The 23,847-nt window shown below is 52.8% G+C and overlaps 1 protein-coding gene across 1 annotated transcript in view; it reads left to right on the top strand.

The window, feature by feature from the left end:
• LOC103669629 (protein Wnt-7a) overlaps positions 1-23,847 on the top strand; it is a 63,115-nt gene continuing 39,268 nt past the window's right edge. Inside the window, exons 1-2 of the mRNA XM_040628407.1 lie at positions 1-71; positions 4,751-4,977. Of these exons, the coding sequence (XP_040484341.1) occupies positions 1-71; positions 4,751-4,977 (298 nt within the window). The remainder of the gene's footprint in view (positions 72-4,750; positions 4,978-23,847) is intronic.

Here is a 23,847-nt window from a genome sequence, read left to right as displayed (position 1 = left end):
ATGAACCGGAAAGCGCGGCGCTGCCTGGGCCACCTCTTTCTCAGCCTGGGCATGGTCTACCTCCGGATCGGGTAAGAGCCGCTCGCATCCCCTGCACGCGTGTCCTGGCAAAGTTGGCTTGGCCCTGGGAGGGGGTCGGCCGCCGGCCACCAACTTCTTCGGCCCCTCAGAGAGGCTGGGTGGGCGCGGTGCGGGCGCTGTGGGCGCACAAAGGCCCCCCGCAGGCGGGCGCCCCAGGGGCGCGCACAGCTCTAGAGACTGGGCAGAGGTCCGGCCATCCTGAGGATATCTGATTCTGGAAGGCCCCAGAACCAGAGACAGCCAGTGGGGACGGTCCGGCTTGGGGGACTCTGAGGAGAACTAGCTGCTGCAAAGGTCAGCCTCTCCTAGGGACACTTCTGACACGGGCAGAGGAACAGCAGGTCCCACAGGAACAGCAGAGCCGGGAGTCAGGACGACAGCCGCTCCCAAGAGTTCAGCCCCCAGAGCCTGAGAGGAACTCTGTACATAGAGGCGCGGGCACAGCCACTCCTGGAGACAGGGCAGTCCCCGGGTGGCAGGCGGGGCCGGTCCTTGCAACGGGGAACAGGTACCTAGAGGGAGGGACCTTCGCTGGCAAAAAACAAACCGCTGCTCAGATCCCTGACACCACCCGATTTCCAAGAACCCTCAATACTCCCAGAGCCCTTTCTCAGGCCAAGGGGACAGCGCCTCCCATCCCCAACGAACACACACAAAGGTAGGACGAGAGATGGCCCTAGACACCCAGAGAGACAAGCTCGAAGAGCCAGCGCCAGAGAGAGGCGGGCCACCCCGCCCCCTAAAACTGGGCACTGGAGTCCGGCGGCGCGCCTGCGGAGCAGCCCTCCCTGCTGCACTCCAGCATTTCCAGGGAGGTGGGGCCTGGGGCGGCGCTCTGGCTGGAAAGTGGGAGGGGGTGGCTCGGGACACGTCTTGGAGCTGCATTTGCAGGACCAGTCACCCTTTGTACTTAGGAGATAATGCGCGTGAAGCACGGAGGGGTGGGGGTGGGGGGCTTGAGGGATTCGTAGAGGTTCTGGCGCTTTATAAAGGGCCACCTTGGCAGGTTTCACACGACCTGCTTTCCCACCTCCAGGGGGGCACCTCCCCACTGCTCGGCTTTGGGAAGGGGGCAGACTGCGGGGGCTGCGGCGAGGGTGTGTGTGTGGCAGAGCCTTTGTGTTTTTCCACTACCACTCCTCCCCTTTCCCCACCCCGCGTCTCCGTAGCGGGCATTTCGCAAGTTGAACCGCCGCGGCTGCAAGCAGGTGCGCGCAGAGCCGACAAGGCGGCCGCCAGCCGCGACCGCGGACCGAGAGGCGACCGCAGGCGGAGAGGCGGCTGCGGGGCTCGCGCGCTGTCTGCCTGCGAGTGTGTTCTAAGTGTTATTGATTCATCCGCGTCTGGGTGGCTTTTCTTTTTCTCCCTGCTTTAATCTTCATCTTGGCCCGCGCCCCGCCACCCCGGGCGCATCCAGCATCCAGGAAGCTGGTCGGGCTGATTGGCGCTGGCCGCGTGAGGCTTTATCTTCTTTTTAATTAGAATCGGGGCGGAGGGACCGGGGAAGGGAGAGAGAAAGGGAAAACAACAGAAAATAACCTCCCCTGGCTGCCCCGCCCGCCGGACCTCCCGCCGGCGCGCGGAGACCTCATTGGCCCCGCGGGGGCCCAGCTGCCCTGCAGGGTGGGAGGAAGCTACGGAGGGCGCTGGCCTTCAGCACCGCAGTCGCCCTTTGGGGCGGGAAGAGGTCCAGGTCAGGAAGAGGAGTTACAGGGTGAATTTGGCCCAGGCCCTGATGCTCCCTGAGCCACGGGTTATCCATCTGTAAAATGGGCGTGAGGGGTAAAGTCCCAAGGTCCTTAAGAAGCCTTCCGGCTCCCCAGATGGTTCCTTCCTGCTCAGGGCCGATGGCAGGGCATCCGCGGTTTTCTTATTAATGTGGATAGTTTCCGTGACTCAAGCACTATCCCCTGTAACAATCAAATCCAATAATAATAAAAACCACAACAGCAGCACATTTATTGAGTACATACTAGGTGCCTGGCAACTTTTGAACACTTTCCCTGTTTTAACACGTTTAATTTTCACAGCAACCCTGTGAAATGAGGACTAATGACCAATATCCTCATTTTAGTGATGGAAAAGCTGAAGCACAGAGAGGTGATGTAACTTGCCCAAGGCTACACAGCTAGTGGGTGAAGGAAGCTTTGATGGCCCCCTAGACCTTAGCTGCTGGATTATTGTTCCTATGAATTTTTGACTCTAATATATCATTATACTCTGCTGGGATAGGGATTCCCTGGTGGTCAGCTAGGCGTTCACAGGTTCCCCCTGACTTGTGGCAAAACATCTCCGCTTGACAATCTTTCCATGCTGCCTCTTCCTCAAACATTTCAAACATTCTAGCTCTAGCTGTGTGCAACTCTCTTTCGGTGGCTGAGATGGATGAATGAGAGCTGTAGCAAGGCTCCGGTTTCAGATCGGTGACCCACTAGCCTCTAGATCTCAATCTCTGTGAGCCTCAGTTTTCAGATATGTGAAAGGGGTATGGGGATTCCTGCCCACCAAGCAGGATCTCATGTTTGCAGCAACACCTGTCTACTGCCTTGGCATGGTAGGAATGCTGCAAAAGTTCACTGATGCATTCAACACATATGGGGGGGGGGTGCCTGCTGTGTCCTAGGTACTAACCCTGAGTGATATTTTGGAAGCTCCGTAACTCATTCATTCATTCATTCATTCAGTAGTCATTTAGTGAACCAGCAGACAGAGTCCCTGCCCCCGAAGAGCTCATAGTCTAATGAGAAGGACAAGTGATAAACAAAGTGGGTACACAGAACCAAACATGTACATTAAAACATTTCAGAAGACCGTAAGTAATCCAGAGAATTAGGTAAACAAAACAGAGACTGTGATGCAAAGTTATGAAGGGTGGGATGGGGAGGCAGGTTCCCTTAGCTGGGGTGGTCAAGGAAGATGTCCCTTGAAGTCACAGGAATGATGGCAAGAAGCCAAGCCTGTGAAGCTCAGGGAAGGGGAGAGATTCTAGGGTAGGGGACTGGTAAGGACAAAGGGCCAGAGGCAGGAAGAGGGCTGGTGTGAGGCAGGATTGGAGGGCAAGAGGGTAGGAGTGGTCAGTTATGTGCTTGGAGAGGAGTGGGGTCACCTCATCTCCTGCACTGGTGGTACACAGAGACTCGCTTTAAGAAATTCCAATTGCAGAGCAACTTCCTGTAGCTGAGTCCCAGGATGGAAAGTGTGAGGCACTTTGCCCAGGGCTGGCTGTGGCCTTCAATAAATGGAAGCTTTTATTATTATAACCAGAGTGAGGCATCAGGGGTGAGTCTTCTCTTGAAAAGCTCCAGGCCTGTGGACCATCTTTGTGTAGAGGGAGGGCTACCTGCACCATCAGGGTTGCCCCTGGAGCTTGTCTGGGGTTATCTTGATATTAGGAAACGGCCTCACCCTCGGCCAGATACCCAGGAGTCACACTGACGCCTGTCTTTCCCTCGTACCCTTCCCCATCCCTCCCCTCAGCTCCAGCCTTCTATCAGTCCATCAGCAAGTTTGGTCAGCTCCATCTGCAGCCACCACCCCCTCTTGCCTGTCCCTTCTCCCTGCTCCTGCTTTGGTGCTCCGCATTCCTCTTTCCGGTGGGCCTGGAGGGATGAGATCCTGTCAGTTTCCTGCTTACAGCCTTTCAGTGCTCCCTGGTGCACCTGAGAAAATTCTAGCCCTCTACCAGATTCTCTCCTCAGACTCTCCCCTCCCTGAGCCCTGCACCAGCTTCTGTGGGATCTTTCTGTTCCTTGGTGATCCCAAGCTTGCTCCCCTCCCCTTGGCATTTGCCGCTCCCTCTGCCCAGATTACTCTCCCCCAGACCTTCCCAGGACTGGCTCCTGGCCCTTCAGGCCCTGCTGCACTGCACCTCCCCAGGGAGGCCATCCTTGACCACCCCAGCTAAAGTGGCCCCTCTCTCTTTCCTCTCCCAGCATGGTGCCTGGTACTTGATAGGTGTCCAGTACGTATCCAGGCAGAGAATGAGTTAGGAAGATGGGAACCGCGTGAATGGTCACAGGCATCCTCTAGGCGGGGCATGCCTGGAGGGGGTACACATGCTGCATTGGCATATGCAGAAAGAAAATAGTAGACCTATTTGCAATTACTTTTCCAAGATTTTGTTTGTAATACAACATATACGTACACACCAGAGAGTATATATATAAATGTACAAGCAGTTGCGTTTTTTTTTAACATGTACCCACTACCTTTCAGGGCAACTGCTGCAGGAAACTGTAGTTTTCATCCCCTTGCTTGCCTTTGCAGTTTTACCACGTAGACACGATTCCTAAACAATATTGGGTTTTAGTTTGCATGATTTTAGCTTTCATCTCAGTTGAACCCTACCGTAAATCCGAAGGCGACTTGCTTTGGGCACAGTGTTATATTTGTGACGTATGTCATCTTTTTTGTGTCAATCTTAAAAGGATATCGAGCCTCACTAATATCGAATATCCGCACTACAATAGTACCGATATGGAATACAAAATGAATACGTGTGGGTTAGGGGTGCAGTATCAAAAAAGTTGGGAGACCCCTGCTGGGAGCAACAGGGGTGGGTAGGGGTAGGGAGTGGGGATAACAGTGTCAGACACCCTGGGAGGGCCTGTAGGCCATGCCCCCCACCTTGCTGGCCTAACACTCCATTTCTCTGTGTCCCCTGCTCCAGTGGCTTCTCCTCGGTGGTAGCTCTGGGCGCGAGCATCATCTGTAACAAGATCCCAGGCCTGGCTCCCAGACAGCGGGCGATCTGCCAGAGCCGACCCGACGCCATCATCGTCATAGGAGAAGGCTCGCAAATGGGCCTGGACGAGTGTCAGTTTCAGTTCCGCAATGGCCGCTGGAACTGCTCAGCACTGGGGGAGCGCACCGTCTTCGGGAAGGAGCTCAAAGTGGGTATGTGCTCACCCAGACAACTTCTCAAGGTCTTAGAGGCTGTGGGGGACCAGAATACCCTCAGGATCCCTCCGCGACCCTCTCACCTGCCCCATGCTGGAAAGCTCCCTAGTATGGGGTCTGCAGCTGTCGGGACTTGAATCAGGTCTCCTGGGGAGGGTCAGCTCTCTAATTCGAATCCAGACCACTCCAACCATTTATGGCAAAGTTGAAAACCAGCAACCAGTGGCCTAAATGGTAATTGGCTGATATAGCACTGAGGTTTCTTAAACTGAAAACTAATTAAAAAAAAAAAAAGCTTTTCCACCTAAAATTATGAATTTCTGGCTTCTTTTTAAAAATCGGCAGGTCTACTGATAACTTACATATGTGCCTACATAGTTCTAATGGGGTCAAGCTGAGAATGAAGCTTCCTTTAAATGGAGCCACTGCCACAGTCCCCACCACTCCCTATTATCACCCAACCCCCTTTTATGACTCACCAGGACACTGCGGGCATTTGAATTTGCAACCCCTGTTTTGTGGGAATCGTGTGTTTCTTGGACATGCATAGAGGAGCATGGGTGTGTGTGTGCACACACACAGATACACAGAGACATGCACAAAGTGTCAGGTCACACATTTGGTTTTCAAAAGCAATTGTGAGAAAATCCTGGTGGAAAAGGGGTTGGTCATTGGGAGGCCCCGATATTTGTGGAAAAGGCCATGTTGTGTGTCTTTCTTGTGTGTATCTGGACTAGGGGGCCAGGAAGTCTGCAGACTTGCTACCAAGCTGTGAACTTCCCTGAAAATAAGTCTGCCTCAGGTCTCTTTGGGCTGGAGTGGTTCACCCAGCCTGCTGAACTGCTCTAAAAGTACCCCTGAATTCTCTCTCCCCCTCAGCCCCAGCATCAGTAAGTTCAGTGGATATTGAAAAGATCCACCCTGAGTCCGGTCATTTCTCAGTGTCCTTACCTCCTCCCCCTCAGGTCACACAGCTGGTGCCTCTGGACTCCCTGGCTCCCCCATTATCCTGCTGCCCCCTGGCTATTCTGCAGACCTTCCTGCAGGCAGGGCCCTCCTTTGTAAATGAAAATCAGATCATGTCATTTCCCTGCTTAAAACTCAACGGAGGCTTCCTCTCATTTTAAGATGCTGCTGACCTCTGCCCCCATCTGCTCCCATCCTCCCCCTCCCCCTTGCCCACCCAGGCTTGTCTTTTTTCCCAAACACACCACGCTGGGTCCTGCCCTGGGGCCCAGCACCACACATTCCTTCTGCCTCAGATCCTTTCTCACAGCCAGCACCCCAGAGCCCCTGCTTTCTGTGCGCATCTCTCCCTCCCGGCCTCTGGCCTCCAGGCCTCCCTTGATCACCGGGGTCTAAGTCCCCTTTTATTCCCAAGCACTTGGCACTGTGACTCATTCCTCACCCCTTGGGAATACCAGCTTCATGAGAGTTGGGGCTCCCCGTCACACTCACCACAGATGTTTCCTTCCTCCTTCTTGGAAGGAAGAACAGTGTCATCTGGGTCCTGAGCAGGTCATGTTTGGTCACCGTCTTCTGTAGGCACCTGCTTACTCATGCCTGAGGGGGACAGACCCCAGCTTCATGGTGAGGTTGGCAGGGGGCGTGGCGGCCTCCTCTTATAGAACTTCTCTTCACATCCATGCCCTTTCCGACATCTTCGTGGTTAGACTTCTGCCCTGTACCACCTGCCCTTTCTTCTCCCTCTTCCAGCCTCGGGGCTGACTTTTCAGGCGGAGAACGGGGCCCAGAGAGAGGGCAGGGCTGCCCTGGCTCAGACCTGGAGGTGGCATCAACGCTGGGAGTCCAGTTTGGGTCCTGAAATCCCCATCTTGTGAACCTTCTGCTGGCACCCATGGTTTTTCTGCCGTCTGTGGCTCACATCCCCAGTGCCCTGTTCCTGGGGAGCCAGGCCTGGGCTCTGGCATTACTTTAAACTTGTGTGTGCTGACATATGAGATGTTACAGGCGAGGAAACAGGCTCAGACTTGTCCAAGGTCCATGAAAGTGAGTGACAGGGTGTCCCAGGACTGGGTTGATGCCAGCACGGTCTGCAGCCTTGGAAAACCCAGCCCATAGCCTGGCATTATAATAGTGCGTGCTGGGGTGCAGTGGAGGGCTATGGTGCCAGGAGGCCCTGCTGTCCAGCCATCGTCCCAGCTGACCAGAGTTGTAGAATTGAGGGAATCCATTGCACATTGAATGACCTCAGGGATTCCAAGCAAAGAGAGGAGCCGAAGAAAACGCGGTGCATAGCAATGCTAGGGCAACAGGTCCACAGGCTTGGAAGTAAGTGCAAGCCAGGACCAGGAGGCATGTGGCATCACACTGAGCAGTTTGAGTTTCTAGGTGGTGGGAGCAATTGGAGAATTTTGAGCAAGGCATAGCTGCCAAAGTAAGGTCATACTGTATGAAATAGCCACTACTCCATGATTTTTGGCCTGCAAAAATGGCAACATCACATGATCCAGCGTAATAGCGATTCTGGAAGACTCATTAAGGGGTGGCTATAAAATTCATTCGTTTATTTACATCATTCGTTAACTCACACGTTCACCAAGTATTTACTGTGTGCCCACCATGGCTGGAGGCTGCTGCTCCAGCCTGTTTGGTCAAGGAAAGCCTCTGGATATATGAGGGAGGTGAGCCACAGGCATATCTGGGGGAAGGACATGCTGAGCAAAACAATGGATGTGCAAAGGCCCGCCAGGCAGGAATGTGTTTGGCAGTTTGAGAAACAGTGAGAGGGCTGGTGTGCAGTGAGCTGAAGGACAGTGAGCAGGGGGAGGAGGAAGTCTCAGGTCAGAGAAGGAGCCAGGTGCCTGACAGCGTGACATCTGTCAGGTCTTCCTCCAGGGAATGGAGAGCAAGGGAATGACAGGCTCTGACTTTGGACCTCGCAGCCTTGCTCTAGCTGCCGGGATAGAATGAACTGTGGAAGTCTCAGGGTGAGAGTTCGGAGTCCGGTCCAGTCTTCTGGGCGGGAGGCGACACTGGCTATGGCCTGAGTGATAGCAGTGCAGATCTGCTTTGGAAGTGAGCTGCTGAGGATGGAGGGGGACTGACGACCTGAAGGCCACTTAGCAAGGAGTTACCCTGACCCGGAACCTGAAAGGTGGTGGCGGTGGAGCAGAGGACAAGGAGGCCCAAAGGAGACTCCCAGGGGTCTGAAAAGTCACTTCCCCTCTGAGCCTTGGTTTCCTCATGTGTAAACATAGCCTGCTTGAGGACACCAAGAAGCAAGCCTCAGATTTCGGCTCTTGCGCTCTTCCTCAGTGCCCTCGGTGCTCTAGCCCTCATGGGATCGCCTCTTCCTGGCAACGACCAGCCAGCAAGGCTGCCTTGTAGGTGAGGCATCAAGAGTGTAGCCTTTGACTTTGGGAGGAGCTCTGGCCATCAAGGCTACACTCCAGACGGCAGGAAACATCGCCTCCCCACCCCCAACCCTATACTTCTGCTTACATCTCATTGGCCAGAACTCAGTCTGCCAGCTACACCTAGCTGCAAGGGAAGCTGGGAAGTGTAGTCTTCTATTAAGAGTAGCTCTGAGACCAGCTCAGAGTCTGTGACTGAGGAGGGAGGGGAAAGTTGACATGGGGGTGGGCAGCTCCCCTCTCCCCATAGTTCTTCATCTCATGTTGAGACCCGAAGGCTCAACTTCTACCACCTCCTTAGCCACTCTGGGCCCCAGCTCTGTGTTTCATGGCTCTGTCTCCCCTCCCGAATGTTCCAGATTTTACTGTCTGGATCTCAGAAGGCCATGGGCATGTACCGGACAAAGCCCTCTTGGATGCTGGAAACTGAAACCCAGTTCAAAACCCCCTCAGGCAAAAAGGGGAATTTATGTCTGCTTAAGTCACTGCAAAATCAGGGATGGTGCTGACTTTTGGAATGGTTTCTACCAATCCCAGACCTGCCTCCGGGGGTGGCAAGATGGCTCTGAAAGCATCAGCACCACAATTTCCAGGTTCTAGTTTTGCAAGAAAGAGCGTTAGCCTTTCTCTGGGGGCACCTGCAGAAGTCCTAAGGTTCATCCCGACTGGATCAGCTAACAGGGCTTGACTTTGGGACATGTGTGCATCCCAAACCAATCACAGTGGCCAAAGGCAGCAGTGCTTTTGTTGGCCAGACCTGGGAGCCCCACCTAGACCATCCCTCAGGGGAGAGGGACTGCTCACGAGTCCATCAGCCAGCTCCGGCTCCTGTAACAAAGAGCCATAGGCGAGGCAGCTCAAACAAAGATGCTTCTTTCCTCACAGTTCTGGAGGCCCGAAGTCTAAGATCAAGGTATCAGCAGGTTTGATTTCTTCTGAGGCCTCTCCTTGGCTTGCAGATAGCCGCCTTCTCCCTGTGTCCTCACATGGTCTTTCCCTGTGCGCATGCCCTTGATGTCTCTGTGTCCTAATCTCCTCCGCTTATAAGGACACTAGTCAGATTGGATTAGGACCCACCATAATGGCCTCTTTTCAACTCAATCACTGCTTTAAAGGTCATACCTCCAAATACATATTGTCCCTTGTCACATTCTGAAACACCCGGGGTTAAGGCTGCAACATATGAAGGGGTGGGGGACACAAGTCAGCTCATAACAATGAGCAGCCAGAGAGCAGAGTGGCTCTGTGCTTTAGGGAAAGGCATACAGGGTGTGGTGGGTGCTCAGGGGTGAGACTCCAAGGTTGGGAGAAGTGGACTGGACAGTGGAGATGGCCCTTGATCTGGGTAGGAAGAATTTCACCAGTAAGTGGGGTCCCTGGCTGAGGGAACAGTGGGGCAATGACACAGACATTGGCTTGCTAAGATGATCCTGAACAGGGGTCTGCAGCCTCAGGGGGTCAGTAGTCTCAGATGAGATGGCAGGCCAACTCTTCAGGGGTCTTAAATGCCAGAGATTATTAGATTGCCTTGCGTGACTCCACACCAGCTTTATCAACTGCTGCCCAGTGTGGCCCTCGGCAGCTTGAGAAAGCATTCACCCCCCTTCTGCCTTTTCCTTTTCTTAAAAAACACAATGAACCCCCTTGAATCCACCACCCAACACAACTAGAACAAGAATGGGTAATTTACACCAGCTACTGTGACCGTCCCTTGTGCGCCCCCTGCCTCTCCCTCCCAAGCCATGCTTTCTCTATCCTGAATCTTGGGTTTCCCATTCCATGCTTGTTCATGTCTGTTTTATCATATTGATGTAGTCCCCAGAAGTAAATTAATTGGTTTTAGTTGTATTTAATTTTATAAAAAAAGACATCACCCTATATCTAATCTTTTTTGGATTTACTTTTGTCACTCACTAGCGATCAAACCCATCTTCGTTGTTCCTTTGGCTATTGTTGACCCCTTTTGGTTGTGGTAATAGACTCCGGTCTATGCTTCTGCACTTTTGGTTGTGGGGCATCTGGGTCACCTCTAAGCATTTGCTTATTACGTTGCCACCACAGGCCTCTTTGTGCACGTCTCCTGGTGCCCATGTGTGTGTGTTTCTCTTGGTTGTATATGGAGGAATGGAATTGATGGTCACAGGGTATGAATGTCAACCTGATCTCCACAGTGACTGTGCTAAGTGCCACTCCTGCCTGCCAGCAGGGTTGATCCACAGCTTCTCCAACACTTGGCATTATCCAGACTTCATTTTTGCCTAGGGAACAGGTATAAAACGCTTCCTCACTGTTGTTTTGATTTGCATTCCCCTGAGAAGTAATTCGGGTGAACCCTCTTCCTATATTTACCGGGTGTACATGTTTACTTTTCTGTGTGTTGCCTGTTCATGCTTTTTGCCCATTTTTCCATCCAGTGTGTGTTCTTCCCTCAGGTTTGGCCATCATCGTTGTAGTACTGAGTCATGGTGCAGGGGAGGGAGGCTGGATCAGGCAGCACCCCAGGGGTGGTGGCTCATATGGGGCTTCACTCTCCTGTCTTTTGTCTTTTCATTGAGGATCTGTAGGGGCCAGGCACTGCGACAGCCCTTCCTCATGCATAGCCTCATCTGTCCCAAGAAAGGAGGTCTGTCTACCTCCATCTCAGGCTCTGAGCAAGGTGGAGGCTGACCAAAGTCACATGGCTCTTTTGTGTCAGAGCTGAGGTGGGTAGTGAGTTCCCTGCTGCTGGGAGATTCTTCTGTTTGTGTGAGCCTGCCAGATTTCAGATTCTCCAGGCTGACATGTATTTGAGAACCTTGTCTTCTTGTTGGGCCATGTGGCAGCCAAGTGAACATTGGCATCAAAGTCATATGGCCAGGTTTCCATCCCAGCCCAGCCACTAGGACTCTGAGAGAGTACCCCACCTTTCCTATCTTAGTCTGCCCATCTGCAGAATGGGGGAGTCACATGACCCATCTTGCCAGGTGCCAACATTGTGCAGGATTTAAGACCCCGACACCTACAGATTGGGGCCATCAGAAAGCATCCCTTTGCCTCTCCCAGGAGGCTCACATGTCCATCTCAGATGAAGGTGAGCTCAAGGGATTGGGCATGTAGGCACTAGATTTTATTCTTGGTGCAGTAGAGTGGGGAGGTGTAGAGAAGAATGGGGACATGCTATTGGTGCAATTGCTAATCCAAGCTCACCATTCTGACTCTACCTGTGAAATGTACCTGCCAGACCGTCCACTTCTCACCACCTCCACCAGCACCTCCTGGTTCAAAACCTCCATCTTTAGAGAGTTGTTGCCCAGACAGCCACATCAGCCTCCTCATGCACCCCTGCCTCCCCAACCGCACAGCTGTCCAGGTAGCATCTTTCCAGCATTACTGTGATCATGGCGGCCCCCTTGTAAAACCCTGTTGTGGTTTCCCATTCCTCTGGGAATAAAATACGGACAGGGTCCCTGGTTCTTTACAGACGTCGGTGACTGCACCCAGACCCCATCTCACTCCATCTCCATCCCATCTCTACCCCAGTCCTTCTGCCTTTCTCTTGACCCTCAAGCATGCCAAAGCCCTTCCCACCTCAAGGCCTTTGCCCTGGCTTGTCCTCTTTGGCTGGATTCCCTTCTGTCCTTCCATTCCTGGCTCACGTGTCACCTCCCCAGAGAAGCCTTCAGGACACCCCTGAGTAGCACAGATCACACGTCCCTGTCTGCCCCTTACCTTGCCGGATTTTTCATATCACATCACTACCCCAGGGCTCATTTGTGCAGCACTGTATGACAACAGTTCAACCCCAAGGCCACCTGCTTGGTTCTTTTCCTGGCTTCCCCATTTTCTAGCTGCAGACCTTGACCAAACAGCAATGATAATAGTGTCTGTTCCACAGGCTGTGTCCTATAGGTTGAGATCATTTATTCCCCATGAAGCATTCAGAACTGTGCCTGGCACACAGGATGTGCTCCGGAAATCATAGTTGTGGTGTTGCTCTCTTCTATGTCTTGGGCCAGAAGGCAGCTCTGTGAGGAAGCAGAGGCCTCTGACACAGCACCTGGCATGTGGAGGGCATGGTGACCACAGATGGGCACAGAAGGGTCTTCCCTGGGTACTGGGTACCTGCCGTTAACTCCCTCTGGAGCAGGACATGGAAGAGAAGGGTGAGAGGGAGAAGCAGCCAAATGATAGCAGGTAACCTGTCTGCCCTGGCATTATGCAATTCTCCACTCAAATGCCACCTCCTTTAGGAGGCCTTCCTTGACCATCAAGGTTGGTCACCCCATGCTGATGTCTTTACAGGACTTACCACTCTCAGAAGTGACATTGCTTACTTTTGCAAGGATGTGTCCAATATCAGTCTTCTCCCTGACCATGGGGGTGTCCATGGAACCCAGGCCTGTCAATCATCTTCTCCTGGGACACCCCCAAGACCTGGCACACAGTAGGTGCTCAGGAAACACATGAAGCAATGCACCACCATGAAGCTCCTCTTTACCCTGTGTGCCAGCAGCAGCTCTGAGCCCCAGAGGACAAGGCCTTGGTCTTATTTCTCTTCTGACTCCCAGGTCTGGGTTGTACCTTGCTCACAGGAAGCACACTGTTCCCTCCGTTGTGTGAGTGAATGCTTTTCATTTTGACCCCAGTACATTTCATTTTAACCCATTTTAGCCTGGCATTCTGTTGGTTCTCCCTTCCACCTTTGCATTGGCTTAAATGGGATAAAAATGCTGATGAGGTCAAGGCCTAGGGAAGACCCCTTCCCCATAGCATGATTCAAGAGGACTTGTTCCCAGGGTCTGTTCAGCAGAATGGTAGGGTCCCCTCCCTCCCTCGCTACTTTCCTCCCTCCCTCCACCCGCTTCTCTGGAGTGTTCGTTGGATGATAAATTGGGGAACTCAGAATGCTATGCTCCCTGCTTGAGGTCAGCCAGAATGCCCACCCACGTATTAAAGGCTCTGAAAAGTCTTATAGACAGGAGAGGAGCTTGAACAGGCTTCTGCTGGAGGGTCCATTCATTTCTGACCTTGGACTCACTGACCATCTGGTGGAACTGCTCTTCAGAGGCCCCCACACTGAGACAGAGCACTCTGGAGAATCTCACAGGTTGACCATGCTCATAATATGGTTTGGAACTAGCTAGGAATTGTCCTAGGTGTGTTCACTCACCAAGACCTCCATCTTTCCCCAACGGTACAGCAGCGGCACGTCTTAGCTTCTGACATCGGCATGCACAGTGAAACGTATTCAAGTCAGATTACCCTTGAAAGTGCCTTAAATCAGCCACAAAATTCAGAATACCTTGTCTTCTACCGTAAAGCATTCATATGAATGTATAATGTATAGGAAGGAATGCACAGTATAGAATGAACAGTAGGAGTCTAAAATTTAAGTATACATGTTAGAGTGCTTTTGTTTTTGGGTTTGTTTTGTTTTGTTTTTTAAGATTTTATTTATTTATTTGACAGAGAGAGAGAGAGACAGCCAGCGAGAGAGGGAACACAAGCAGGGGGAGTGGGAGAGGAAGAAGCAGTCTCCCAGTTGAGCAGGGAGCCCGATGCGGGGCTCGATCCCAGGACCCTGGGATCACACCCTGAGCTGAAGGCAGACGCTTAACGACTGAGCCACGCAGGCGCCCCTTGTTTTTTGATTCCACATATAAATGAGATCATACAGCATTTCTCTTTGTCTAAGTTTACTGAGCATAATGTCCTCAAAGTCCATCTGTATTGTCACAAATGGCAGGAGTTCTCTCTTTTTTATGGCTGGATGATATCCCATTTTATAAAATGGTATATTTTATATCTATCTATCTATCTATCTATCTATCTATCTATCTTTGTCTCTATCTCTCTATCTACATATATCTCACATTTTCTTTATCCATTAACGCACAGTTAATGTACAATGTATCCACTGATGTAAACGTCAGTTGTTTCCGCATCTTGGCTTTTGTAAATAATGCTGCAGTGAACACAGAGTGCAGGTATCTTTCCAAGAGAGCAATTTTGTTCTCTTTGGGTATGTATCCAGAAGTGGGATTGCTGGATCATATGGTCATTCTATTTTTAACTTTTTGAGGAACCTCCACACCGTCTTCCACGGTGGCTTCACAAGTTCGCATTCCCACGCGTACAGTATTTGCATTTATTTTTCCCTAGGGGTTTTTGGTTGAATTTATATAATTTAAATGCTCACGGGATCACACAGTGCAAGCTCCCCCTGCCCCACCGTGTGTCCATCCATTCATTCACTTAACTGTCCCGCAGATATTTCCTAAAATCTAGACTGATGAATCGGCCACAGGCTCTGCCCTTAGGGTGGTCACGGTTTGGTGGGATAGACAGCGAAGCCAGGGCTGAAATGTGCTCTAGGATCTGATAGGAGAGACAAGGGCAGGGGGCAGAGGAGCAAGTGGACTGTAGATGGGCTGGCCCACAACCGCGGGAGGGAAGGCTGTGGCAGGGGAGAAGCAGAGGCTTGCAGGTGTGACCCAGCCTGGAGCCAGGGTGTCCAGAGTGACCCAGGCTCCCTGGACGCTAGGGTGTAGGGTAGGAAGTGCAGAAAGGGGCTGCAGAGAGAGGTGGACATGAATCAGTCCTGCAGGGCTTTTCCTGGGAGGGGAGCTGTCGGAAGAATTTCTTTCCCCTGTGTCAGGGGAGAGACAGGATGTGGGAAGATAATCACATTCTTAGCACATATAGAAATTTGCAATGTCCCCAGCATTATTGTCAACAAAGAAACGGTGATTTCCCGACCTGTGCTCCTGGGGACGGCTGCATTCTTTTCCAGATACTCACGACCTCCTGTTTGGTACTCTCCCGCCAGAATTTTTCCAGGGATGGGCACAGATGACCTAGGATTTGGGCCCTGGGAGGGGAGTACCACCCTCCTGCGTCTGCAAACCCAGTGACTTGGAAGCGTTTCTGGACTTCTGCTCCAGTGGCATTTGTCACCACTTCTAGAAAGCAGTCACTTGAGCAGCTCCCCCTCTCTCCTTGGGGTGGCCTGCTGGTTCTCGGATCCCTCATCTGGGAATCCGCGCCTTACCCATTTCAGGCTGTGAGAGAGACTAGAGCACATGTCTGGTGAGCTAATGACTGCTTGGAGGGATGGATTCGAAGGCCTTTCCAGTGAGTGAGAGAGACAGAAGCAAGGGGCGGGCCAGCTCCACTTTCTCTCTGCCATTTCTTAACAATACGCCATCTTGCCCCAGCGAAAGACCTATTCTTTCCCTATTCTTGCTTAGAACGCAGCTAACAAAGGACTTTTTGTCTCGTTTGCATTTTTTTTGCAAGCCTCAGTTCATCCTGGGTTTTAGCTCTCCTGACGCTATTCTTTGAGATGAGTCTTTTGTTCTAATGTTCTCTTTCCAGCTTTCATATGGTGGACAGACAGACACACACACACACTCACACGCTTACACGCTTTTACACGCACTGTCATTCATTCGTCAACTGTGGAGCCTTCGCAGAGAAATAGTCCAGGTCCCCACAAACTACTGGGAAGAGACAGAATTCAATTCCACGCAAAGTAAGGAAAGCAAAGCTTCCGGGCCACAAGCAGAGGGAGGGGATATCGGGAAGGTCCCTCAGAGAGGGGACGCTGGAGCTGCACCCTGAAGGATAGGATTAACCAAGCATGCATCTCGTAAGAGCTACTGTTTATTGATCCCTTACCTGGTGGGGACCGAGGCTGTCATGTGCTTTGGCTTTTTTTCACTATCCAAACAAACTTAGAAGGTCATCGTCGTCCCAATTTGCAAAGGAGGAAACTAAGGCCTTGAGAGGTCAATTAACTCACCAAGGTCCTGCTCCTGGCAAGCAGAGCCAGGATTCGAACCGATTTATTAGTCTCCAGGGCCCTGCCTCGGATCACCTGGCTACATTGCCCCTCGCCAGGCAGATGGGAGGAAGGGCACGTCCAGGCTGAGGGAACAGCACACACAAAGGCATGGAAGCAGGAGGAGCAGGTGCTGACGCTTCGTGGATGGTCAGTGGTGTGTGCCGGCCTTGCCCAGTGGGAACCGAGACGCTTGTTTGGGATCGAGGCAGGGGAGAAGGGCAGAGACTAGGGGCCTGCACATGCCCGTCTCCCAGTTTCCAGCTCTGTGTGCCTATTATCTTAGCCAGCCTCAGCCCAGACAGGTACTCCCTACACCCCCAGTTCTTCCAATTGTTTATCGGGAGGCTCTCTGCTTCCTCTGGATGGAGACAGCCCGCTGTGGCATTCTGAGCCCAGAAGGGCTGTGAGCCGCCATGCCACGGGACTGGCAAAAGCAACCTTTTTCCATCTGTATATTTTCCAAATCATCATATATTTCAGCTCGTGTCACTGCAGATTGCTCACTCTCTGACCCACTGGCTTTAAATAGCAAAAGAAAAAAAAATACAATGCACTTTGTGGTTTCCAGTAAGATACCGTAAATACACCCAGATAATATTCCGGTGCAAGCCATTTACAGCGATTGCACAGGGCGGTGGAATGGAATCTTTCGGGCAGGCTTGCTCATCAGTTTATTTCCTCTGTACCCGCTGGGATCGTTGTGGAGCTGGGCTGTGTGGAGGGCATCAGCCAGGCTCCCCATTTTCTCCTCGGTGATAACACGGCTCTTTACTGAGCACTTTCTCGGGGCCTGGGCTCTCTACCCAGAGGTTGCACTGACTTCGTGGCAACTCGGCAGTGTCCTCCTCGCGGTTCCCATTTCACAGATGGGCACGCTGAGACTCAAGGAGGCAGAGCCCTTGCTCAGGGTCACCCAGCTGAATGAGGCATAGAGAGGAGGGACAGAGAAGCCCCGTCATTTCCAAGTTCTGAGCTGAAGCCAGCCACCTGGGCTTCTGGATGGAAAATTTACCTGCACTGTGAGTTAAGGAGAATGGGGTGGAGGTGAGAGTGGGGACTCTATGCTGGGAGCCAGGAGAGCCTGGGTCTAGTCCCCCTGGTCTCATTGAATCAGTGGTGACCTTGGGCAAGTCTCCTGGTCTCCATGAACCTGTCATTCCAGGAGGAACCCCTGGGCTTTATTCCTGTGGCTCTGGGAGTCTATTCTCTGATTCTGGGGACATGTGGCGCTTCTGTGCAGGGCAGGCTGGTGGAGCCAGCTTCAGCTCCCCTGTGCCCCTGGGTCATCTGCTTCTGCCACTGGCTGGACCATGGCAGGGTCATCACTTGAGCCACCTCTGGGCCAGGAGCCATCTCTCCCCACAGAGAGAGTGTGGCTGGCTCCTCTGAGCTCTAACGTCTCCACCCCAGGGGCCCCCTGCTCCCAGCACTGCCCTGTTCTATGTTCTTCAGAGTCCTGGGCTGCCCCTGAGTGATGTGATCTTGCTGTCTGTCCCCCTACGAAGACAAGGCCATGTCTGACTCTCTCTCCTCCTGGTGTCCCCAGCCGCCAGCACGGTGCCTGGCACCTAGTAGGTGCTCAACTAATGTCTGTGGAGTGAAGGAACAGGGTACATGGCTTGGTCAAGGAGGTTTAATGGAGGTTCTTCCTCTGCCCCTGAGTAGAGGGGACAGATGGAGGGTCCAGGCAGAGAGGGGGCAGATCTGTTCTTTGAGGGCGCTTGGTCAGCAATGGCCGAGCCCAGTATGTGCTGCTCACTGGCTTTGTGTGGAAGACCCAGGAAAGAGCCCGGGCTGGGGTCAGTAGGGCTGAGTGGGCATCGTGGCCTTGGGCAAGGAGAGTGGGCTGGACTCGGGAGCCGAGCCGATTGGGTTTAAATCCTAGCAGGTTGCATCACCTCTCTGGGCCTTAGTTTCCCCATATATAAAATGGAGATGATAATGGTCCACCCCTCATAGGGTTGTTGCCAATATTGAGTTGATCTATATCGAGTGCTTAGGGAAGAGCCTCGAAAATAGTAAGCATTTTATGACTTTGCTATGCTTATTATGAACTGTGCCATTGGGCGTAGTTTCTGCAGCAATAAAACAGACATCCTAGACGCACTCTTGCAGATGTCGCATGAGAGACAAACAAGGTGGCATTCGGGAAAGGGGCTTCCTCAGGCAGCCGAGACGGGCTGTGCGGGGGGTCCTGAGCATGGTCAGGGTCTAGAGCAGTCCCCTGGAGTGGCTGGAGGCAGCAGGTGACCTCCAAGTTTGCATCCTGGCTTTGCCTGGGCAGGTCCATTTCCTGAGCCTCAGTTGCCCCATTGATAAAATAAGGAGTTACTTATGTGGGACGCGTGCAGGAGGCACGGGTGGATGGAGTGTAACATGGCCTCTCACCCTGAGAGTCTGAGGTTTTAAGATTTGGGGACCCTTGGGGGGCCTGGCTGGCTCAGTCAGTTAAGTGTGCGCCTTCAGTTCAAGTCATGTTCCCGGGGTCCCGGGATTGAGCTCCGCCTCCGGCTCCCTGCTCAGTGGGGAGTCTGCTTCTCCCTCTCCCTCTGCCCCTCACTCACGCTTGTTCTCTCTCTTTGGTGCCCTCTCTCTCTAATATATATATATTTTATCTTAAAAAAAAAAAGATTTGGGGTTTCTTTTCTACCTTCTTCCTGCCATCAAAACTTGTTCTTAGCTTAGCAAGCCATCTGATTTCAATGGTCTTATAAATTATTTATTGATACATTTTAACTGATAACTGAATGGCATCTCTTGACAGAAATAAAGGCATTTTGATAAGCATCCATGCCTTAAGCCAAAGGAATCTCTGTTACCACATGGGCTTTCAGACGCAGTGAGGAGCCAGGAAGGGAGGTGGGTGGGACTGAGAAAAGACACTTGGGCCTGGAGTCCCAGTTCTGGCCAGTTGGTAGGTGGGTGGCCTCAGTGAATCACGTCTGCCTCTCAGAGTTTTGGTCTCCTTATCTGTAACACCATGGAGAATGGTGTCTACCAAAGGGGCTTTGGGGAGATACCACATAGAGAGCCAAGTGTGGGCCTGGCCCATAGTGTATTCAGCACCCTTCTCCCTGCCACTGCAAACCCCCCACCAACCCCCCCAGGCTCTGGCTAATTCTGTGCGGATACCCTGGGGGAAGTAGGCTGAATGGACTGAGTTCATCACTGCTCCCCACCTGCCTGTCAGACCCTCTCTGAATCTCACCTGGGGTGGTTTTCCTAAGAAATAGGTGAACATATTTTTCCAAAGTGCCTAGCAGGGAACCTGGCAAATAAGCCCTAAATAAAGGTCACGTGTTTGTTGGCCACTGTTTGGCGCCTTCATTCATCCATCCATCTATCCATCCATCCATCCATGCAACAGAATTTATGAGTACCTACTATGTGTCAGGCTCTGGGGACCCAATGGGGAACATGACAGAGTGCTTGCCTTCAAGGAAATTATTTTCCAGCGGGGCTATGGGAGTGGTAGGTGTGTGAGGAACAGCCGATGAACAAAAAATCTAAAAGGGCAGGAGGGCTATGGAGAAAACTAGACCTGGGGTAGAGGGGTTTCTATACCTCCCAGTGGTGTGCCTGTAAGTTCATCAATTATAATCACTGTAACACTCACTGGCCTTTATTTAAGCACCAGCTGTGTGCCGGGTGGTATAGATTTCTTCCTACAGAGTATGATACTAACAGACATGGACATGGAGGCGCAGAGAGGCTGAGTGACTTGCCCAAGGTCATCCAGCTTCTGGCAGCGTTGCAGCCGGAATGCAGGCCTGCTCATTCATTCGTTCCTCACACACCGTGGTGGGAGTTGTAAAAAAAAAAAAGGAAGCAAGACAGACATGGTCCCTGTCCCCTTGTGAACCCAAAGCGTGGCTGAGCAGACAGACAGACTGGGCTGGATCAGCCCCATGCGCTTGCCTCTGTGCGAGGCTGTCTTGTCCTCCAGGGCATCATGGAGCACGATGAGGCAAAATGGGACTTGAAAGTAATAATAACAAAAACGACCGCGGTGGTTGGCGTTTCCTGAACGCTTACTACGTGCCGGGCTCTGTGCTTAGCACCTTCCGCTCGTTCTGTGGTTCAGTCTGCTTGCGTAGCCCATGATGCCTAGATGCTGTCATTATGCCCATTTCACAGAGGAAGCAACAGAGGCTTCAAGAGGTTAACAGACCTGATGTGAATTATGCAACCAGCCTGATGTCCAGGCCAGTTTCCTCAGTGGTCAGGTGGGCAGTGGGGGAGAAACGGGGGTGGGACTGGGCAGTGCCAGTCTAATGTTGGTGGGCAAGCCCAATGTCAAGGTCAGTGGCAGGGGTTCACGGTGACCCCTTAGCATCCAGAGGCATTGGACTCGAGCAGCCAGTACCTGGGTTCCTGGGAGCTCTGAAGCCACAGCCTTTGCTTCTCTGGGGCAGTGGGTGCTGAGGTGAGGGCCAGCTTGGCAGGGAAGGGAAGGCCGTGACCCATCGTCATGGGACTTCATTCTGGTGTGGGGGGGTCCACCTTGAACTCAGGGGAGTTAAATATGTCGGGGTGCAGCTGCCATTCCCCAGCCTAAGGGGATGTGCCTGGGAACAGAAGCCACGTTCAGTTGACTGTCTGTTGCTTACCGTCTGCGTCATCGGCATCTCTGTGCGCTGCCCGGGGCTCAGAGACCAGGGGACCATCACCCACGGGGGGCGGGAGGGGGGGTAGAGCAGCTGCACACACCATGCTGGTCCTGCCCCTCCCCACCTGCCTCTGGCCCCACCCCAGGGAGGAGTCTGGGAGAAGGGCATGGCTCAGATGACAGGCCTGACTCCCCGCCTCCTTAATTTGCATACACCATTCTTGGTCTGATAAAGGGACACGGTCTCCTTTCAGCTTCAGGAGCCTGCCGGCGGTGCCCACTGCACCTCAAGTCATTTAATCCCTGGGGACCGCTCTTGATCTCTATGGGGTGTCTGGAGGCCGGGTCTGCAGCTTCTCTCTGTTGCCCACCGGTTGGGCGGCCTGGACGAGCCGGCCTTTCTCTTGGCCTCGGTTCCTTCACCATAAATGAAGATCAATGTAGCCTCTTACCCTTTACCTTCCCAACCTCTCATAAGGAACCATTAGTACCGTCACCAATAGAAATTGTCATTAATCCAATATTTGGGGCCCCTTCTTCAGACCAGGCCCTGTGCTAAATGCTTTACTTTTGTTAGTTTTTCTAAACCTCTCAGCTACCCTAAGAAAGTGGGTCGATGCCATCCCTATTTTATAGCGGAGGAATTGGAGCACAGAGAGTATATATAGGTGACTCACCTGAGGTCACACAGCTGGACAGTGGTGGGACAGGGATGACCCCGGCCCCTCATCCTGTTCTCTTTATACCCTCTCTCTGATGATTCTTTTCTTTGATGTCACTGAGGGTCTCATCTCGCTGTTAGCTGTCTCCAGTATATTATTTTCTTGTGTGTGTGATAGCCTGTGCGGTGAGCTGGTGCCTGGGGGCTTTGTCTTTGCTTCTCCAGGGGTCTTAGGGAATCACCAGCCTGGGGCCAGTCTTTCGCCTTGATTTGGGAGCCCCTGAGCATGCCGAGGGACAAGTGGGAGGCAAATCTCAAAGGCAGGGACAAGGCTCCCAGTTCCCAGGAGATTCTGATTTCCTCGCCCCTCACCCTCCCACCTCCTGTTCTGGCCCATATCAGACCTGCTTTCTTGTTGTCTAGCTTTGCTAGGTGTGCGTGTGTGGGGGGTGATTTTCTCATTCTACCCTCTTTCTGGGAGTCTATCCATCCAGTGCTAACTCCTTTCCAGCGTCGTGCCCCACTGTGCCTCAAGGCCTGATCACTGGTCCTTGAGGCCTTCATTCGTCAACATCCTTTTCTGCAGAGCCCAGCAACACGAGATGGTCACCTTCCATTCCTACCTGCCCTGCTGGTGATCAGTTCTGTCTCCAACACGTGTTCCCCTCAGGTTCTCTTGCCTTCCCATGAGCCCAGCCATGCACTGGAAGATCTTACGCAGCATTTCTTCATTTCACGTAGGCGTTGTCAGGTACCCAGCCTGCCCGGAGGTTGAGCCCGCGCCTGTGTCCACCTTGTGGCTGCCTCCTGTCGATCCTGTCTCCTAGCCTTCTGCAGGGCACGTGTGACCCACATATGGTTTCTAATATCAATACAATTGATAATGTGTGCAGAGTCAGGAACCTGGTAGGTGCTCAAATCATACCGTTCTCCACCCCCCAGAGGTTTAGAAGCAGTTCAGAGGAGAGAGTGCCCAGGGTAGGGGTGTTTGTTGAGCCGGGCACTGGCTAAGCATGTCGCACCACTCCTGTAACATCTCAGCGGCTCCTATCAGTCGACGCTGGCATCATCCGCATTTCCCAAACAGGGAGATTGAGGCTCAGAGAGGAGGAGGAACTTGCTTAAGTCATGGGCAGGAACTGGTGGAGCTGGGATTGGAGGGGCTCCAGAGATGGGCTGGCACGAGTGTCAGAGCAAAGGGCCCTGGTTTAGTAAAGCCATCCAACAGGTGGAGAGGTCTGCACGTCTGCAGAGTGGGAGAGCGGTGGTTGGAGATGGGGTGGGGGGCAGGCTGTTTGTGTCTTACCTGCCTGGGTGAGGGAGGCCTGGAAGTGGATGAGGGGTGGATGGGGAAATCACCTACCTGAGTGTGGGTCAGCGTGACCTGAGGCCCAAAGCAGCTTGGAGGCTGCCTCACCCATTCCTCACCCACTGCTGAGGTCATCTGCATCGCAACACCCTGGAACTCTTCTCCCTGCCCCTTCGTGAATGGTCAGCCCTGCCTCATCTGCCTGGTGGCATGGGGCCTCTTCCTCCAGGGAGCCCTCCCTGAACCTCCTCCCCACTCCACTGTGAGCAAACTTGCTGAGGGCTCACTTAGGGCTTCCCATGCCTGGGTTCATCTTCATCCTGTAGAGCAGACACTGGTCTCGAACCCATTTTGCAGGTGGAGAGACTGAGGCTCAGAGAGGCTAAAAGGCAGGGTGGCAGTGCTGCTGTGCCCAACTGCTCAGGACCCTTCCACTCCCACTTAAAACCCTAGCACCATCCTGCAGAGCCTTTGTAAATCCTGTTGGCAGCTCCCAGCCTCCTGGCAGGACCATCTCCAAACAGCCGGGAATAACTGTGGGAAAACATAGCTCGGTGTTCCCCAGACCCCTCCCCCACTGAACCTTCCTGTCCAGGTTCCTTCCTACCCCTTTCCACCCTGACTAGGGGCTGTCCCTCTCTCTTTCCCTAGCCCTTGCCTTCTGTATGAGACTGATGCCCGAGGACACAGATGTGAAGGGGGCCAGGTCCCAGCCTTCTAGTGAGAGGGCCATGGAGAAGAGGAGGGGCTGGACCTATAAACGTCAGGTGACGCAGAGCAGTTATAATAGGGCCCATGAGCGCAAGATCTGCCATGTCGGGCAGGTTCGACGAGCCAGGCATGGAGCTGAGAGCTTGATACAGACAAACTCTTAATGCTCTCTGTCGTGGCTCTGAAAAAGATACGATCGCTCTGTCCCCATTTTACGTCTGAGGAGACTGAGACTCAGGGAGGGGTCGTGGTTGGCGGAAAGTCACAGATCCAGGGACTGCTGTTCCTGGGATTTAAGCCCAGGCCTCGGCTCCGGGGCCTGTGCACACCGTAGGTGTTTAAGAAATGCTGCTTTGCGGTGTGTCGCCGGATGCT

Source organism: Ursus maritimus, unplaced genomic scaffold (assembly GCF_017311325.1).
Source record: "Ursus maritimus isolate PB19 unplaced genomic scaffold, ASM1731132v1 scaffold_14, whole genome shotgun sequence".
Classification (NCBI taxonomy): Eukaryota; Metazoa; Chordata; class Mammalia; order Carnivora; family Ursidae; genus Ursus; species Ursus maritimus.
Note: the sequence above shows the minus strand (reverse complement) of the source record. Positions and strands in the feature narration are given on the sequence as shown.